The 19,081-nt window shown below is 41.3% G+C and overlaps 1 protein-coding gene across 1 annotated transcript in view; it reads left to right on the forward strand.

Moving 5' to 3' along the window:
* The first annotated feature begins 2,746 nt into the window (after window positions 1-2,746).
* Window positions 2,747-19,081, forward strand: part of Tiparp (TCDD inducible poly(ADP-ribose) polymerase) — a 28,055-nt gene continuing 11,720 nt past the window's right edge. Inside the window, exons 1-2 of the mRNA XM_051157262.1 lie at window positions 2,747-2,978; window positions 6,175-7,135. Of these exons, the coding sequence (XP_051013219.1) occupies window positions 6,216-7,135 (920 nt within the window). The 5' untranslated portion in view covers window positions 2,747-2,978; window positions 6,175-6,215. The remainder of the gene's footprint in view (window positions 2,979-6,174; window positions 7,136-19,081) is intronic.

Genomic DNA, 19,081 nt, shown 5'->3' on the forward strand with positions numbered 1-19,081 from the left:
CTGTCCTGGACTCGCTTTGTAGACCCGGCTCTGGGCTGGCCACGAACTCACAGGGATCTGCCTACCTCTGCCTCCCTGAGTGAGCCATCTTAGTGTCCTGTGCCTCCCCCTGTCCCCCCACCACCACCTGAGTTCCAGTGTTCTGGAAAACCAATATTTAGAGAATAAACTAGCTTTGGAATGACATTTGATTATCCACTCTTAATTGAATTAAGATAAGTTACCCCTGATTTAAGGAATCCATAGCCTTTTATATAAAGTATCTCCCCACTTACATGCTGAACTTGGTCATATGACATATTAGTAATCATGACAGAGCAAAAGCTTGCATACTTGGAATGCCCCGTCTTGTAACCCAGATTATCATTTTTATGAGAAAGCCTAAATCAGCCAGGTGGAGAAGCCATACAGAAGAAAACAAAGAACAGCAACAAGGCTTTTTTTCTCCAGCATTCTTAGCTTCCAGTTTTTTTTTTAAAAATTGTTTTAAAATTACATATATTATCTATAGGCCCAGCTAGCAATCAGTCAAGACACAGACATTTGCTATATTTTAAAATAGCCTTACTTAACCTGGGGCAGGGAGGATATCAATCCTCTAAACTACCTTCTATAGTAGGGCCTCAGGCATGGGAATCTCTGTCTCAACCCTAAACATTTTTGTTTGGTTTGTTTTGTTTTTCCAGACAGGGTTTCTCTGTGTAGCCTTGACTGTCCTGGGCTCGATTTGTAGCCAGGCTGGACTCAAACTCACAGCAATCCACCTCCCTCTGCCTCCCAAGTGCTGGGATTAAAGGCATATGCCACCACAGCCCGTCATTTGGATAAAAAGAAAAAAAAAAAAAAAAAAAAAGATTTATTTTTATACAGCAGTCTGCCTGCATGTGTGTCTGCACACCAGAAGAGGGCACCAGATCTCGTTATACATGGTTATGAGACACCATGTGGCTGCTGGGAATTGAATTCAGGATCTCTGGAAGAACAGACAGTGCTCTTAAGCTCTGAGCCATCTCTTCAGCCCCACCCCTGCCCCACCTCCACCCCACCCCACCCCCTTTTTTCCTCATTATTGTCAGTTTATTTTTGCCTGAGACTCTACTTCCAGCCTCATGTTCTAAGAGACTTGAACCAGACTAGCCAGGCCTACCCATCATGCCATAGAAATGAGCTGCTGGGAGGATGTCCTGCTGGAATTCCTGAGCTAAGAATCTGAGCTAAGAATCTGGAATCATGAACAAATAAATCAGTTTTAAAGAACTACGTTCTAAGGGTGATTTGCACATAGCAGTAATTGAAAAATTATTAAAAGTGTAAAGAATGTATAAAAATTGTTGGAAGAGAATGGAATTCGAAAACAACACAAATAAGTAGTAAAATGATAGATTTAAACCCAAATATGGTATGTCCAAACTGAGACATGAGGGCTGCATGTGTGCCCCAGAATTAACTTTGAATGCAGCCCAACATAAAATTGTAAACTTACTTAAAACGTGGCTTTTGCAATTTTTTTTTTTTTTTTTTTTTTTTTTTGGTAATCATTAAGTTTGTAGGTAAACTTGGTACAATTTAAGTTAGAAATCCTACGATCTTCTCTTATTATAATTTGTTAAAACTAGAGTTTCATTCTGCTTAAAGCACTGGTCTCTGAATTCTGCCCCCAACCTTCCCACCTTAGCTTGATGTAATTTGAAACAACACCGCTGGGTGATCATTCATCTGGTTTAGAGGTGTCGTGAAACCTGGGGACCACAACCTCTTCTTGGCGTCTATTTTTCCAGGATTCCATTTTTGGAATAGCTATGACCTTTTAATTTTTCAGAGATTCGGATTATACTAGTCTAAAACAGTATTTATTCCCTACTGAAAACCTATTCAGTACACGAAGTTCCAATATCCACCACTGGACTGATTATATTTTCGAGGCTAACACACGGTTCCCGAAACCTCTGTGAGGGCAGGCCTGGGGTCTATCTAGGTGATGAGGGCTGTAGCTCTCTGTACACGCTCCGAGCTAGTGCTCTGATAAGTTAAATGAGTCAGTCACTACGGCGCCCGTGGGCTGTAAAACACGCATGCACGCACGCACGGATCTCTATTGTCAAAACCCCAACATTGGCTTCCCCTAGCGGAGGCTGAGTCGGTGTCCGCAGCCTTCCCGCCCGTGAGGCGCGGGGCCGGCGACCTCATCTGGAGGCAGCGGCGGAGGCGGCCAGTCGCTTCCCCCCCACCCCCCCCCCTCGGGATCCGGAGGCGTCTTGTCAGGAGGCGAATAAACAAAGGCACCAGCAACTGAAACCGGTCGTTCCGTTTCACATCCCCTCTCACATCGCGTGCCTTGGGTGTCCGCGGAACACTGTGACCCTGCGTCCGTCTTGCAGGCAGGTGGAGCCCCCCCCCCCCCGCCACGCGCTCCCCCTTTCCTCACAGGCGCCTCGCGATCACGCGGACCCTCCGGGGGACCCTCCTCTTCTCCCTAGCGGACACTCCCACCACCCCACCCCCTCCCCGCCCCCCCACCGGGAGCCCGAGCCGCTGCACACTCCGCGCGCGCGAGCCGGCCAGCAGGGGCGCGCGCGCGAGAGCGAGCCGGCCAGCGGGAGCACGCGCACGCGCACGGGAGGCGGGCCCCCGCTTCCCGGCACCCACTGAGCGCCCGGCCCCCTCACCCCACCCCTCCACCCCCCAACTCTCAAGCTCCGCCCCGCCCCCCCGCCCCCGAAGACAAGAAGGGCTAGGAGGAGGAGACCGGAAGCCACTTAAAGCAGAGCTGGAGCTGACAGGCGAGCGAGCTGGACCCCGGAGCGCAGTGGCGGCTCTCTGCGCCCCGGTCGGCGGAATGGCCCGCGCGAGGCTCGCCGTGTCGGCCGCCCACGACCCCTAGACACCGGCACTCGCCCTCGGCTCCAACCGCTGGCGCAGACCCGGCCCGCCGCGCCGTGCCTCGCCTGTGGTGCGTTCTAAGGGCAGCCCGCCTGAAGGTATTAAAAAAAAAAAAAAAAAAAAAGAGGGCTCCGGGTGGGCAAGCGAGGTTGTATAGAGGGACCCCAGCGGGATGGCGGGCTCCGGCCTCACCGCCCCGAGTCCCCGCCGGGACAGCGGCGCGGATCGGCGGACTGCCTGTGAGAGCTGAATGCGCTCGCGCCCGTCGGGTGGCGGGGTGGGATTGGGTTAAGCTCGGGTCCCCGGGAGTTGGGCAGGTGTCTGGATGGACTGGCGCCGGAGGGCTGCGGGGCCGCCCGCGACTCCCCTCCGTGGGGGTGGGGTGGGGTGGGGGGAGGACAAGCAAGCCCCTCGGCGCTGCGGGAGAGTTCCTGCCCGCGCACGTTCCGGGCTGCAGCCCAGAAGTTTGCGAGATGTGTTCGTGTTAACTTTGAGTGCGCACGAGTGTCCCCTTCCTCTTTCCACGCCACCCGGAGGTGCCCTCTGCGGCTTGGCCCCGCAAACCTCGGGGACTCGCAGGACGGTCCTCGGAGGGAGGGAAGGAGGGAGGGCTGGAAGAAAATTCCTTGTGGAGTCGCCGTGAGTGGCGGCGGGGAGGCCGGGTCCTGAGGAAGGTGGACCGTGAGTGAGGGGTGGGGGGGTGGGGTGGCCGCTCGAGTTCTGAGGACAAGGTGAGGGCGGGGATGCTCATGGCCACAGCGAAGTGCGGGGCGCGACGGGGAGGTCGTGGCTGCTGTGCACCTTGTTGCGGCCGGCAGGAGGCGTCGCTCGGACCCGGGCTCGGCGCCCGGGAGTCTCACGGCGGGCTGTTTGGAGCGGGCGGTTTCCATGGAAGGTGTGATCAGCCGGGGAGTGCCAGACGACCCGGGCGTCACGAGGTGAAGGGTGGCGCGACAGGGTTGCCTGCAGCGGGCGACCGGAGGAAACGTCCTTCCAATCTGTATTTTTCTGTTATGCAAACTAATTGAGGAACTGGTGGCTTCCGCACTCCACTCCTCTGCTTCCTAGTTCTGTTTCCGAGTTTGATGAAGGGCAGTAAGAGGAAAACTTAAGTGCGTGCGTGAGTGTGCGTGTGTGTGTGTGTGTGTGTGTGTGTGTGTGTGCACGTGCAAATAAAATGGCTTAGTGTTTTGCCTGGATTGATGGCACAGGAGTGGATAGTGTGCGTGCGTGGGGGAAGGCACAGGCCGGTTTGATACGGAGAGGGAATACCACAATCTGTGCCAATTGAGCCTTGAGGCAAGAGCACCGAATGATGAATAATAACGCCTGGCTTGGCTGCTTTCCAGTTATTTATGTCTCTCATGTCAGATCCCTCCTTCGTGAAGCTCTCTCTAACAATGCCAGCGCCAGCTCATACTGAACACACACACACATTCTCTCTCTCTCTCTCTCTCTCTCTCTCTCTCTCTCTCTCTCTCTCTCTCTCTCTCTCTCTCTCTCTCTCTCTCTCTCTCTCTCTCTCTCCCTCTCTCCCTCTCTCCCTCCCTCCCTCCCTCTCTCCCTCCCCTCTTTTGTACTCAGACTAACACTTTGTTCCATGCCTTGTGTTTTTCTGACTTTTCATTATTAAGCACTTCTTATACATGGACTTACGAATCTCTCCTAGATACTCACATTTGAGGTTCTGTTTTGTTTTTGAGAGATCCACCTGCCTCTGCCTCTCAAGTTGCTGGGATTAAAGGCTTGGAACCCACCACACCTGACTATATTTGTTTTTTAAAGCAAAAAGTTTTTATCGTTTTTGGTTTTGACCTTCAAACAAGAACAAAGCTCCTAATGTGTGCTTTTTCTTCAGTAATGCAGCCACCAAATATTTATGGACATCCTCAGGGGTGCACTGTGGTAGGTACTGTCCTTGTCTCCTAAAATGCATACTTGATTAAATCATAGATTCTTGCATCAAAGAGCTCTTTCAGTCTATTGGTCAAGAAAAAAGACCATTAATTGCTCATCACTGTCCCTTCTCATCTGGCACAATTTCAGTAAATGCCTGGAAATCTCACTTGTTTTTAAAGCTCTGGTTCCTGCTTCTTTTAGTAGTTCAGGTTCTAAATTGGTGTTTTATGTTTGTAATATGCTTTCGTTTGACTTTTTTTTTTTAATGGACATATGGGGGTTGGAGAGATGGCTTAGCAGTTAAGAGCACTGCCTGCTCTGCCAGAGGACCTGGGTTCAATTTCCAGCACCCACGTGGCAGCTCAAAACTGTCTATAACTCTAAATTCAGGGGATCTGACACCCTTAGACATACATGCAGGCAAACACTAATAATGTACAGAAAATAAAAATAGTTTTAAAAAAAGAAAATATTTTTTTAATGGACATGTGTAACTTTTCTAAAGACCCTTTGTATGATTGTGTTGTGTTTGGTTTCTAAGGGAGAGTACAGTGACTATTGAAGTTAAGTATGTCCTGATATTCCCTCAGTTATCGTAATTTTTTTAAGTGGGTCTTTAAGCTGGGTGTGATGGTGCATGCCTTTAATCCCCAGTACTCAGGAAGCAGAGGGAGGCAGATTGCTGTGAGTTCAAGGCGAGCCTGGTCTACACAGCAAGTCCAGGACAGCCAAGGCTAAACAAAGAAATCCTGTCTCGAAAAACAAAAAAAGTGGATCTTTATTTCACGTTCAATAGTTAATACTGAAACTTTCAGAATATAAATGCTAGTTGACTCCTGGCTTTCTCTTATGTCACAATTCAATTGGAAGCTCCTGTGTCTATCCTTACACACACACCCCCCCCCACACACACACCAGTTCTTTTACTTTTTAAGTTTATCCTTTTGATGAACTTCCCTTCAAAAAAAACCTTAAGTTTTTGCAAGCTCACGAGACAGATCACTCATAAATAACTGTGAAGAGAACCACAAAGCTAAATTGAGATGTGGTTTCCCTGCTTCGTCTAGAAAAGACAGTTATTTCTACCTTACAGTAAAAATTCAGACCTCAGTAGAATTACAGCCATATACATAATACATACATACACATATATGTATACATATGTATATATTCCACAAATAAGTAATATATAACTATTGAAAAATACGTGGTTGTTTATTTTGACATAGCTTTGGAGTCTTCATTTCTCAGTAAAAATGAAAAACTGACTTATAAGAGCTAAATATAATGTAAGCAGTGATTGCAGACACTTGATCATAGACCAACACAAAGTCAATGAATGAATGGGTTCAGTTGTCAGTTTTCAAATAACCATCTTTCTTCCTTTCCTGATAGGATTTGTAGGTACTGAGGCGAAGTTGGAGCTAATCCACCTCATGGAAATGGAAACCACTGAGCCTGAGCCAGACTGTGTAGTGCAGCCTCCCTCTCCTCCTGATGACTTTGCATGCCAAATGAGAATTTCTGAAAAGATCACTCCATTGAAAACTTGTTTTAAGAAAAAGCAAGATCAGAAGAGACTGGGAACAGGAACCCTGAGGTCTTTGAGGCCAATATTAAATACTTTGCTAGAATCTGGCTCGCTTGATGGAGTTTTTAGAGCTAGAGACCAAAATGCAGATGAGAGCAGCTTACATGAACGGATGGTGAAAAAACCCCTGGAAATCAACTCATCGTGTCCACCGGCAGAAAACAGTATGCCTGTCCTGATTCCTGATGGGACAAATGTTGAGGGCCAGTTACCAGAAGCTCATCCTTCCGCTGATGCTCCAGAACAGGTGGTTCCAATTCAGGATCACAGTTTTCCACCAGAAACCATCACTGGGACAGTTGCAGATTCTACAACAGGACACTTCCAAACTGGCCTTCTGCATTCTGTTTCAGGGGATGTTCCTACAAGTCCTGACTGCATAGATAAAGTTATGGATTATGTTCCAGGAGCTTTCCAGGACAATAGTTTTACAATCCAGTACATCTTGGATACCAGTGATAAGTTGAGTACTGAGCTTTTCCAAGACAAAAGTGAGGAAGCTTCCCTTGACCTTGTGTTTGAGCTCGTAAACCAGCTGCAGTACCATACTCACCAAGAGAATGGGATTGAGATTTGCATGGACTTTCTGCAGGGCACTTGCATTTATGGCAAGGATTGTTTGAAACATCACACCGTATTGCCCTATCATTGGCAGATCAAAAGGACGGCCACTCAGAAGTGGCAGAGTGTTTCCAATGATTCCCAGGAGCATTTGGAAAGATTTTATTGTAACCCAGAAAATGATAGAATGAGAATGAAGTATGGGTATGTATTATCTAATAACTTAAAAGTTGTTAAATGTTCTACAGAAAAAACAGAAACTGAACGTTTGGTATGGTGGTTTCTTTTAGTTTTGTTTTGTCTTGGCTGTTTTTTGTTTTGTTTTGTTTTTCTTTTCTGGCTTTTATGCTATTCTGATTTTTCATGATGTCTATATAATAGTCTCTTTATCTAACCAGACAAAGGAATGTTTTATGATTTGAACAATTTAGATGTCGTTCTGTTTAGTATGTGTTTGAATGAAAGTTGAATATACATTGAGTGTTGTGAATCAAGTACTATTTTAACTGTAATCACCTTGCCTTTAAAAGAAAATCCACTGTGAGTCTTAAACAAATAGTAAATTTATCTAGTTTTTAAAATTTTTATGTGTTGGGTAGCTTTTGGGCGGGGGATAATATCTGGAGGTTTTTGTGCTCTTTAGTTTGACTAAACATATCCTATATGAATAATTTGGAAGTTCTTCATATATAGCATATATGCTAATCTGATTTTTTCATGGTGCTTGAATGTGTATGAGTGTTTTGCTTACATGAATGTCTGCACTTGGTGCCTGCCGCAGCCAGAAGAGAGTATTGAATACCCTGGAACTAAAGTTAGAAACTGTTTTGAGCCTCCACGTGGGTGCTAAGAACTGAACCTTAGTCCTCTGCAAGAGGCCCCTATTTCTTAAACATCACTTTAATAAGGTATTGTCCAAAAACACTGTTGCTCCTAAGCTAGCGATTCTAATTGTTCTGTCAAGAGTAATTAAGTTATGAGCTCTCAAAGCTACTCTGACCCTTCATCTCCAGATAGCAGAACTCTTCAGAGCTGTAGCCTCTCGTTTCACTCATGAAGCAGATTCCCAGTCCCCTGAGTACTTGAACATTTTAGTACGTTAAGTTTCTGTTTGACTTGGTCAGAAAGACACTATCAGGATCATTGTCTAACACATTACATTCTGTTACCAGGAGCAAGGCAAGACAATCATGTTGGTCCCAAAAGGTCCAAAAATTCTTAGGTCAACAACATATTTGGCATTTATATTTTTGTAAGATTATTTTGCTTGAAAAATAAACAGATTCAGAGCCCTTAGCATACACTATAGGATCAGTTATAAAGTAGTTACAGTAGAAGCATGGTTTTCACATTAGTCTTAATGCTGTAAACTGACACTTCAGAGAGGAAAAGTATAACTGAGTTGCTGTTATAATTGATATTGCTGCTACTACATTTTAAGTGGTCCTGCAATAATAACATGGCTGGAAATATGAACTGATAAATACTAATGAAATTCTCAGTGAACTACAAGAAGAAATAAAAGATTGGAAATAATTGTCAAAAAATTAGGCTTTTGGGGAGTTGACCTGTGGTCATTGTAACCTGGTTTTCCTTGTATTCCAAAGCGATGTTGTGTTTCCTGGCAACAAGATGCAGATAACGGCATGTTGAGCCTTGCTGAGAGATTCACAAACAAGCTGGAGCAGCCCAGGTTCACATGGTTACCACATTATTTGGCTAAAGCTATTAATCTCTGTGGTCAGGCCTGTAAAGCTAGTCTATCTGTGCAGATTGCACATAACCAGGAAATGTGTGTTGAGCTGTGTGTCTGGACCCAGTCTTGGGATTCAGGAGTAGTGGATGAATGACATTTGTTTGTTCTACTTGGTTAGGGCAGTTTATATGACTTAATCATCATTAACACACTGTATCATAGTATCATTTTGTGGGCTTTGAAGGATGTTCATAGTTTTGGGTCTCTAGCAGCGAGAGGCCATAGTTTCAAACTATGCAGATAGTTAATAACAATTGGATGTATTAAGGTTTGCTTTGCTGTCAGGAATGAAATTGGGTAGGAAACTGAGCCAGTTGTTTGAACAGTTCCCTTGAGCTCTTTAGTTAAGGCGATGCTCGTATGCTAAAAACGCATAAATGACATTTGTATAATAAATGCTTATTTGATTCATTGTAACAAACTTGTGCTCCTGTTTGCATTCTCTGCTTTTGTGCATCATAGGTGTTTATTGTCAATATCATCTGGAAACTAGTTCGTTATAGGTCTGAACTCTAAACTTGATTTTTAAACTTCTTTTGTACATGGGCCAGGACTTTAAGAATTTCTAAACTTGAAATATGCAACTGAGAGCAATAACACTAATAGTTGTTTTTTGGTTTTTGTTTGGTTTTTGTGCTTTTTTTGTTTTGGCTTGTTTTTTCGAGACAGGGTCACTCTGTGTAGCTTTGGCTGCCCTGAACTCGCTTTGTAGACCACGCTGGCCTCGAACTCACAGTGATCCGCCTGCCTCTGCCTCCCGAGTGCTGGGGTTAAAGGCATGTGTCACCACGCCCGTTTTTTGTTCTTTCTTGTGTTTTTATTGAGAAAGTAATCTCTAGCAGTATAGATAGTCATCATTAGTAGATGGCAATTTTGAGTGGCAGAACTAAGCAATTCCAAAGGAGCCTTGCTAATTAGAATACTGATGCTGATCATTGAAACTGGAAGTGGTGCAGATCTCTAGCAACCAAGATAACCATTAGTTTCACATTACATTCATTTTAAAGTAAATCAGAATATTCTAGGTACTGCTTCTCATTTCTAAGGAAGGGAACCATAAGATGGGTTTTGGGGCTAAACTCGCTAATGAAACTATGACCAGGTATTTCTGATTCTCAGTTCATTGAAAGAAGATTGGCATGTAACCGTGGTTAGGTTTTCTCAGGGAAAAGGTGGTTTTTTGTTTACTTTGAGACATGGTCTTGCTATGTAGCCCAGGCCAGCAATGAATTCATGGCAGTTTATACCGTAACCTCCTAAATGCTGTGATGATAGGTGTGAGCTATCACACCAGCTCAGAGCTTAGTATGTGCGTTTGCTTAGCATTTATAGATAATATGATTTTATTTGCTTAAAATGTTGTTATAATCTTAGCTGCTGTGTATTTTTATTGGTAATAGTTCTCATGAGCCTTTTCAAAAATCTATCCAAGGGATAATGCCAGTAATTGACATCAAAGCAACCCTGTGTAAGAAGACAAAGAGAAATGCAGAGGTGATAGAAAGTTTATGTTGTGGTTTGTGTGGCTTAGTGAATTATCTAAACTAGGGTAAGCTCCTGACTGAACTTGACTAGAATAGTTAAATTAGCCCAATTAGTTCTGGTCTACACAGCTGTGATACTGTATGAGCCAAATCATTCTGTGTTATTGATAACACTGGACAGAGGAGAACAGCTGAGACTTAGCTATGCCTTGTGACTTTTTGGTATTTCTTGAATATACACAGCTGTATAACTGAATTTATTTTTTAGATTCCTGTGTAAGAGAAAGAGAGAGCTCCGTAAGCAAGAACTTGTTTGAAGTGACTTCAAAACGGGTGCCTTCTGATATTATGATCAAGCCCTGCAGTGACTTGTTTTTTTTTTCCACCTCTCTCTCTGCTGCTATTTACATATGAAATGAAACTAATTGGCATTTATCTGTACTAATCTAGAGAAGTTAGTGGGTCTGTGTGGAGCTATCATGGGAATCAATGGCAGTCATTCATTCACTTTTCTGGCTTTTCATCAATGAGTAGGTTACTTTCTGAAGCAGCTGTCACCTGCCTTTAGGTTAGGGTCAGGCTTTTCCTGACATAATGAAAATGAACCTTGGAAAAAGCAAAAATTTCTAACTATTCAGACGGTTGGGGGGGGGGGGGGAACCAAAGCTTATAACGCTATCTGGCAATTTCTGAATATAATTGCATGATACATAATTAATTTTATTATCCAGTTGAATCCAAAGCCTTTGATTATTATTATTATACATGAAAAAGGAATACTAGTAATATGAAGGTATAGGGAAAAACTCAGCCATATAAGATACTTTTGACTAACTCTTCTGTGCTCCTGTAAATCTGCTTTGTTTTCCCTATTACACAAGAATTTCTAGATTTACATTCAATTATACAGCAAAAGTAAATTCTTTATGTTTCTGATTAGCGCTCAGAAATATATCCAGATTTGAATGCTGTTTCTGAAGAATGAAGCGGCTTATATCATGTGTAAACCTTAACTACTGAAGGAATGCCACTAAAATCCAACCACTGTAAATTGTAACTGTTTTCTGTAGCTTGTTAATTTCTTATCTCCCACGATTTGAGACCACCAGCTTGTGCGGTCTTTGTCTGATGGGGCTAGTTCTGGAATGCATTTAGATTAGGTTGTCAAGTCCTTTTAACCTCGATCAGCAACCTTCAGTAATTACCAGTCTTTGTGAGTTGTACAGAGAAAACTAAGTGAATGTGTATATCACTTTACAAAGAATACCCTGTTTTGAATTACATTATGACTGATTCTGGCACAGTTTTGTGAAAGGTGTGCTCATAGTGGACACTGCTGAATTTGAAAGAAACTCGATTCTTAAAAGTAAGCAGTGTTTTTTCTTTTAAAGTTGAATTATTTTGTGTCTCTGAGAAATAGTAGAATGCTAAAGATTGAACCACTTTCTGTTAGATTCGGGATTTGGAGTTAGTATTTTTATATTTATGACAAAGCTTTCTAGGGACCAGGAATTATATCATATAAAGACCCCCACTAATTTTTCCCTACAATTGTTAAATGTCACCCAGCCCAACCTGAAATAATAACTGAAGGCCTCAAATTGTGATAAAAGTTTGAAATTACAAGTGGTAGATTTTAAAATACGGTATGAAGTTTTGAGATTAGCTTTTTATGTAAAATAAATTAACTTATCTTAGATTATATTTGGTAGATTTATCAGTCTGTACAAAAGATTCTGCAAACTTTAGTTAAATATAATCAATTCTGTGGTCAGAAAGAACAAATTTTAGAAGTTGATTCTATCAGAAGCTTCTAGTTACTAAATGGAAAACTTTCTCATTTTTCCTTTCTGACCTAGCTAGTTGCTGTTTTTAAGACAAGCATAGAAAGTTAATTAAGCATTCTTCTTTGCTGTTGCACACAATAAAATATGCCTGTCTTTTCAGTCTTTCTCTGCTTTATTCTGTTGACTAACTTGAGCACCCACTTGACCAGTAAAGAACCCTTTCATGGTCATTGCAAAGGATAAGCTTTTAAAAGAGTAGGAAGGGTAGGGTGACTGTTGTCTTTCTCGTGTTCCAATATTTGTACCACAAGAAATTGTATACAGAGTGTATTGTAATCTTCCATGACTAAGTTGTCTGAGAGTTTAGTAAATGTATTCTTTATGCAAATTCAAGTCCTACGCTCTAGTGCATTTGCTTCTGAGAATTAAAGGTTGGTGTTATATGGGTTGAAACAGCACTTCTTAAGTTGGCTGTATTTTTTTTTTTAATTTAACAGAACTCCTTTTTTTGCATTTTAGGAGATTCTTATCTGTTTCTGCTTGTTTGAAATAGCTATAAGTTCTTTGCTCCATGTTTTTACCAGCACTGATTAGTCAGGCATCAGAGAATGGCAGGGGTGGGAACCCAAGGATGAGTTTGCAATAATACATGTGTTTTCAGGATCTTGCTTCATAGCTCACACAGCTGATCAGGGCGTAGACAGAGCAAATGGTACAAAATACCCTAAATAATTTCCTGTTGTGGTTGGTGTTTGGTTTCTGACTGTCACCTGGGCTAGCTCCTTATTGCTAGGCATAAATAAGCACAGAAGAAATACTGGGTTCTCCTTCCTGGTACTCATCTTAGTTTAAAAAATAAAAGACAGTCATGAATCTTGGTAAAGAATGAAAGAAAAAAATTCTTTTTGACATTTGGATTAGTGAAATACTGTCATATATCAGAAGTGTTGTGTACAATGTTCTACAATTAACTGGTTAATTTAACATTTTTAGACTAATTTCTAAAATTGAACTCATTTTACTCACTGAACTTGACTTTTTTAGACCCCCTCACTTCACCCAAAAGTTACCAGTTAAGACCATGGTAAAAATTTTTATGATCACTATTTCTGAAATTTCCATAAATGGGGTTTTTGTTTTGTTTTGTTTTGTTTTTTTTAAGTCTTTTAATATCTTTTCTGTAAAAACTTTCTCATCCCTCCCACAATAATTTGCTTGAATAGCTATCATAATGAATTCTCTGTACATTAGCATGTGTGCATTAGCATGTGTACATTAGCATGTGTACATTAGCATGTGTGCATTAGCATGTGTACATTAGCATGTGTGCATTAGCATGTGTGCATTAGCATGTGTACATTAGCATGTGTGCATTAGCATGTGTACATTAGCATGTGTACATTAGCATGTGTGCATTAAGCTTTAGTCTGCCAAAGCCTGTTTACTTTAGATTGTTAGCACCAATACATAAGCAGTCATCAGTGAGTCTGTTACCACCTATCTTATTTACCATCTCATTCTATTTGGAGTAACTGGGGGAAAAAGACAAGGCAAAAAAATTGGAATTTTTTTAAGTCATTTGTAATTGAAATATTAAATCAGAAATAAATTGGACTATTACATTGTATCCTTCTAGATATTATTAGAGCATGTTCTGTAATGTTTATGTATAAATAGGTTCTAATTTGAGATTATTTTAAAGTGATCTAAAGGAGATTTTATCCGTCTACCTTCTGTATATGTACTATTAAATATTTTATATTTATGAGGAAGTATTTTCTAAAAGTTTATTTCAGATTTTTAAATTTTGAGTTTGTGCCTTTAATATGTGGAACACATTTTTAATTGATCACTTTGAAACTTCTGCTTCTAAAATATTTTACTAAACAGAGAGGATATTTACATATTTCCATAATCTCTAACTGCATAGGCAATATAAGGTATAAGTAGAACTTTTAGCATGATTTTAAAAAATTAAACTGCTTCCTTTCCTACCTGTTCTCCTAGAAATTAGATTTCACTTCCTTACTAGGCCACAGCTAAATATGTTTCACTTATAGTTGCCTTCTACTAGTTTCAGGACATGTGATTGAACTTGGATCAAAATTAACCTGTATGACATTTCTGGCATCTTGAGAGTGCAAAATATAATCCCAGTGCTCTAAATAGAAAGCAGTAAGATCTTACAAGTATACTTTTTATTTACAGAGATTTTAGGCTTATTTACATGATATTAGAAAATGTATATGTATATGTTCTTTGCTTTCATCTGCAGTTTTATTTTAATAATAGTAAAAAACATTTTCTTAGTTTTTTTTTCCTGTGAGTATGGATATTATAATTTGCTTTTAGTGGTTGCACTGGTGGAAATGGGTGCAAGGGTTGGGAGTAAAGGGAAATGGAGGGACTGTAGGAGCTTCAAATAGAGGATCAATTAGAATTCTAACTAATGTTTGGGCTCATTCAAGTGGCTGTGTTTTAGTATCATAGTTTTTGTTTGGTTTGGTTTGGTTTGGTTTGGTTTGGTTTGGTTTGGTTTTGACCTAAGCTTTATTAACTGCATCTTGTTCCGTTCTCCACATTCTTTGGGATATTCTTTCATTTAGGAAATTTAATTACCTCCCTCTGCTCCTTCCCACCACTCTCTGTCCCCACCCCACCCCACCGCCACCCCACCCTCTCATTCTACAATGTTCTCTTCTAAAATGACCCAAGAGCACACATTAAATGTCTGCCATGTAAACCAGGCATGAGGCTTGGCACACAGACAAGTGTGATGTCCTACTTCTATCTGCCTGCCTTCTCAGAAATTCTAAGACGTGTTTCTGGAGTTCCAGGATAGTCCAAGGGAACAGCACAAATGGGAATAATTCTGCTTAATGATTTTTTTTTAAATACATCATATCTTAAAATGGGGATACCTTATCTCCTACTGACAATTTTTAATATATTTAGAAACATTAGAGAAGTGTGTGATTCTGATTTTGTTAATAGTTTACTGAGTAATCTAAGCCTCAGTAATCCTGCCTCTGCTAGATCAGCCTCTTTAAAAGTGGACACATTTAATTCATAAGCAACATTTAAGATTTGTTATTTTATTTTTCCTCCATGTATGTACATGCACCATGTACATTACATGCCTGGTGCCAAAGAAGTCAGAAGAAATCCCCTGGAACTGGAATTACAGATGGTGTGAACCATCATGTGGGTGTTCAGAATCAAACTCAGGTCCTCTGCAAGAACAGAAAGTGTTCCTAACCACTGAGCCATGTCTCCAGTCCAACGTTTGTTGTTTAATCTGCCCATAGCTACTAAGATCCATACAGATAATAGTGTAAACCCTCTGATTTGTCTTATGAACATGTCTGTAACTGTAGCTGCTTTGAAATAAAAAAGGAACCCAGGTATATAAATTGTATAAAATCTTAAGCTTCTAGTGAATAGTGGAAGATGGTACATGAGGTGTCGGCATTTAGAAATGTTTTCTTTTCTCCTTCGGGAGCTCTCTACTATTTGTTTGAGGCAGTTTTAGCAAAAATCATAATTAGGAACAGGATATATAACTGACAGTGATAGTGCTTCTAATATAGAAAACTGTAGGCCCTCTTTAAATACTCTCTGATTCAAAGAACTGTCGCCCAGGCCTGGTGTTACATGTCTGTGATCTGGCAGGGGAACTGCAGGTTCAAGGCGAGCTTAGACAGTTCAAGTTCTGTCTCAAAGAATAAAAAAGAGTCAGGGATATATCTGAGTAGTCAGATGCTTGCCTAGCCCATGTTAGGTTCTGGAACCAGTCCCCCACTCTCCCCTCCTCCTCTCAAATTGAAATTCACCAGTATTTGTACCTTCAGTATATGTATGTGGCAAACATTTTATTTTTATTGTCTACTTTGAGGTATGGAAGAAAGTTTACTTTTAACAAAGGGAATATTACTCATTTTCATAAAAGTTTAACCTCATGGTTTAAGATATAAAGTACACAGTTCTTTGAAGTTTAATAGTTATAGTGCTTTCACAAAAATAGGTTTGTATATTATACACCATGTTTTTGGTTCTTATTTCCTTGTAAGATCTTGAAAGTGTATGTAAGCTGGTAGATACTCGAGCATAACTGAGTTCTGGAAACATCAAAGCCATGTATCAGAAACCGGCTGTATTTTGTGCAAACATTCCCATCTGTGAAGGCAGGAGAGAGGCTAGGAGAGCCTGCGCACTCTCGGGCAGCACTTCATCTTTTCCTTCTATCCCGATGACCCTTGGCTTAAGAAGACATTTTCATTTTACATGACAGTAATAAAACAAGAGAACTTACTAATTGTGGCTGGCTAGTTCAGCTGACTAGGCTGAGTGCTAATGGTTGAGCTCATAGATTTATCCCTGTAGAAACTGGTTAACTCTTCAACAGGCAGAAAGTCAAGGTTCTGAAGTCTAGCAACCTCTTTAGAACCGAGCAATGTTCAGAAAAGTTTGTACTTAATTTACTTTGCTGAAGTCTGAGTTCTAATTTTTACTTACATCATCTTCCCACTCGCCAATAAAATCATTATTCAAGAACACATGGAAGAGACACAGGACGCATTCTGGACTCTCTGAGAAAGTCTTATCTGTAATGCAGACTGGCACAAACTTCTCCTGCCTCGGTCTTCTGAGTTCTAGTATTTCATGTATCTCCTACCCCACCTGGCCATCATGGACTCTGTACTTTCTTACCCACGTGTAGTTGTTCTTTAGGCAGCTTGGTCCTAGCCTCTCAAGCAGCCCCCTTTTATTGCCTCCACAGTCTGTCAACATTTGCCTCATATAGCTTAAATATTAATGGATATTAATAAATATGCTAATACCTTGCAAAATAGGTTTGGTGTCTACTCTTCCTTCATCTTTCTTTATCCTCTACTAAAAATAAATTATCTTCCTAGAGTAAGCTTTATAAACGGCAGTCCCCGGGTCTTGTTGAAAGTTGTCTTGCCCATGGGATCAAGCCCTAACCTCTTAACCCAGCGTACAAAGCTCTTTCTTACCTGGCTCCAGCCAATCTCTCCAGACCAGTCTTATCTCTGATCGCCTCCCACATACACACATATACTCTGACCTCCCACATGGACTGCGTGTGCTTCTTGCACTCTGTCCTCGTGCCCTGCTTAGTTAACTTCTACACGTTAGGTCACCTGTAGTGGTGTGTTTGCTAACTGAGTTCACATGTCACATTCTGAGGCAGCACTTGCTACCTCTCCTGATAGCTCTACCAGCAATAGCAGGCCATTGATTTTTTTTTTTTTTTTTTTTTTTTTTTTAAAGACAAGATGTTACTATGTATCCTTGGTTCTCCTGGAACGTGCTATATCCTGTGTCTCCTGAGTGCTAAAACTAAGGGTGTGCACCATCCCACCTTGCCCAGGCCATCTACTTTTAAGTTATCCTCCGGCCACTTTTATGTCACGTTCCACACTATAACAGTGGATTGTTTTTCTTTCTAAACTAATGTTCTGTGCAGTGTTTTTTAATCTTCTGTCCCCAGGATACAGTTAAGTACATATTATGTCTCTTTAAAATTGTTCTTTTTAGTTGTCATTATTTCCTTCATAGTTTCAAATACTTTATTGCATCTAATTTATTTTGTGTGCTCATGGGGAGAGGGGTGCATGGCATGGCACAATTATGGAGGTCAGAAATCTACATGTCGAAGTCAGTTCTCTCTCTTTCTACCATGTGAACCCTGGGGATGTCAGCCTTGGCAGCAAGTGTACTTACCCCAGAGCCATCTCAACAGCCCCTTGGATATTTTATAAGTAATTTCTGTTTTCCTCAGTATCTACTTCTATATTGGTTTTGATGGTTCTTCCACCTCTGTTTATCTTTCACATTGTGGCATATTCTCATTTTCCTTTTTAGTATCTGAGATATATATAGAGAGAAGAAATGGTAAGGCATACTCTTTGGCCCCTGTGTGGGTACTAGTACGTACATGGGTAAGATACATTTGGAAATGTTGGCTTAATTAGTTAGCATGTGAAGGGATTTGTGAGATAAGAGAAAACCATTGCATAAAAGCATCTAAATTATGAGAATAGGGTCCTTTCCAGAATTTCAAGTTAGTCATCTAAATTTTTGAACAAGTATGTGTGGTGGTATGTTTGTTAGCAAAGTATGTAACAGAATTTATAACTTCATTCTTCTAGTAAAATCATAACATGCTGCAGGGTGTGTTTTCCCTTTTCTTTCTTTCTTTCCCCCCACCCCTTCCTTCCTTCTTTCCTTTCTTTCTTTCTTTCTTTCTTTCCTTCTTTCCTTCTTTCTTCTTTGTAAACCAGGCTGGCCTTGGACTCATAGTAATCCTCCTGCCTCTACCTCTTTACTGGGATTAAAGGCATGCGTCACCACACCCGGCACAGGATGTGTCTTTGTTCCTCTGATTAATGCTGAGGTTATAGCTAAATCCTACAGCATAGTGGCCATCTTTTCTGGCCACCTCTCAGGAGGAATCCTCTTCTGCTGAGTAGTGTTCTCATCTACCAGGATTGTTGTACTCCGCTCTTACAGTGGCCTCCCCCTCAGTCTGTAGCCTTGTTTCTTCAGTTTTCACATGCCCTGCATTTACTACATCCCTGATTGCCTTCTCCCTCTTATCTCCTTTACTCCAAGGTCCTGGATTAACTTGTGCTCTCCCATTGCCTCTGCATGGCATGCATGTCCTTCGTGTCCTGTGCACCATTTAGACGGTCTTCTCCCAACTATTTGAACTGCTCCCATGTTCTAAGGAGTAAAGCAGTTAGCCCATTTTTCTTGTTCTGCACAGCCCCTTTCCTCACAATTATTTCATAACGTTTAAACTGCCCTGAAATTTTTTTCTTACGTACTTCTTGGATTAATTATTTTTTTTAATTTTCCCCCACCCATTATTAATTCCTAGACACCAATAACCACTTTTTCTCCTGTAATGCTGTGTATCTGTCATTTGTTCCGATCGTTTGAATATAGTATTTGCCACTATTAAATGTGTGTGGACAGATGTATACTATTTCTTTGGAACCTCTGGAAAACTGAGCTCTTATCTTAAATTCTTTCTGCATTGTCTAATTCAGCACACCATTCATTACCATGCATAGATGACTCATAACTTCCTTCT

Source organism: Acomys russatus, chromosome 15 (assembly GCF_903995435.1).
Source record: "Acomys russatus chromosome 15, mAcoRus1.1, whole genome shotgun sequence".
In the NCBI taxonomy this organism is placed as follows: Eukaryota; Metazoa; Chordata; class Mammalia; order Rodentia; family Muridae; genus Acomys; species Acomys russatus.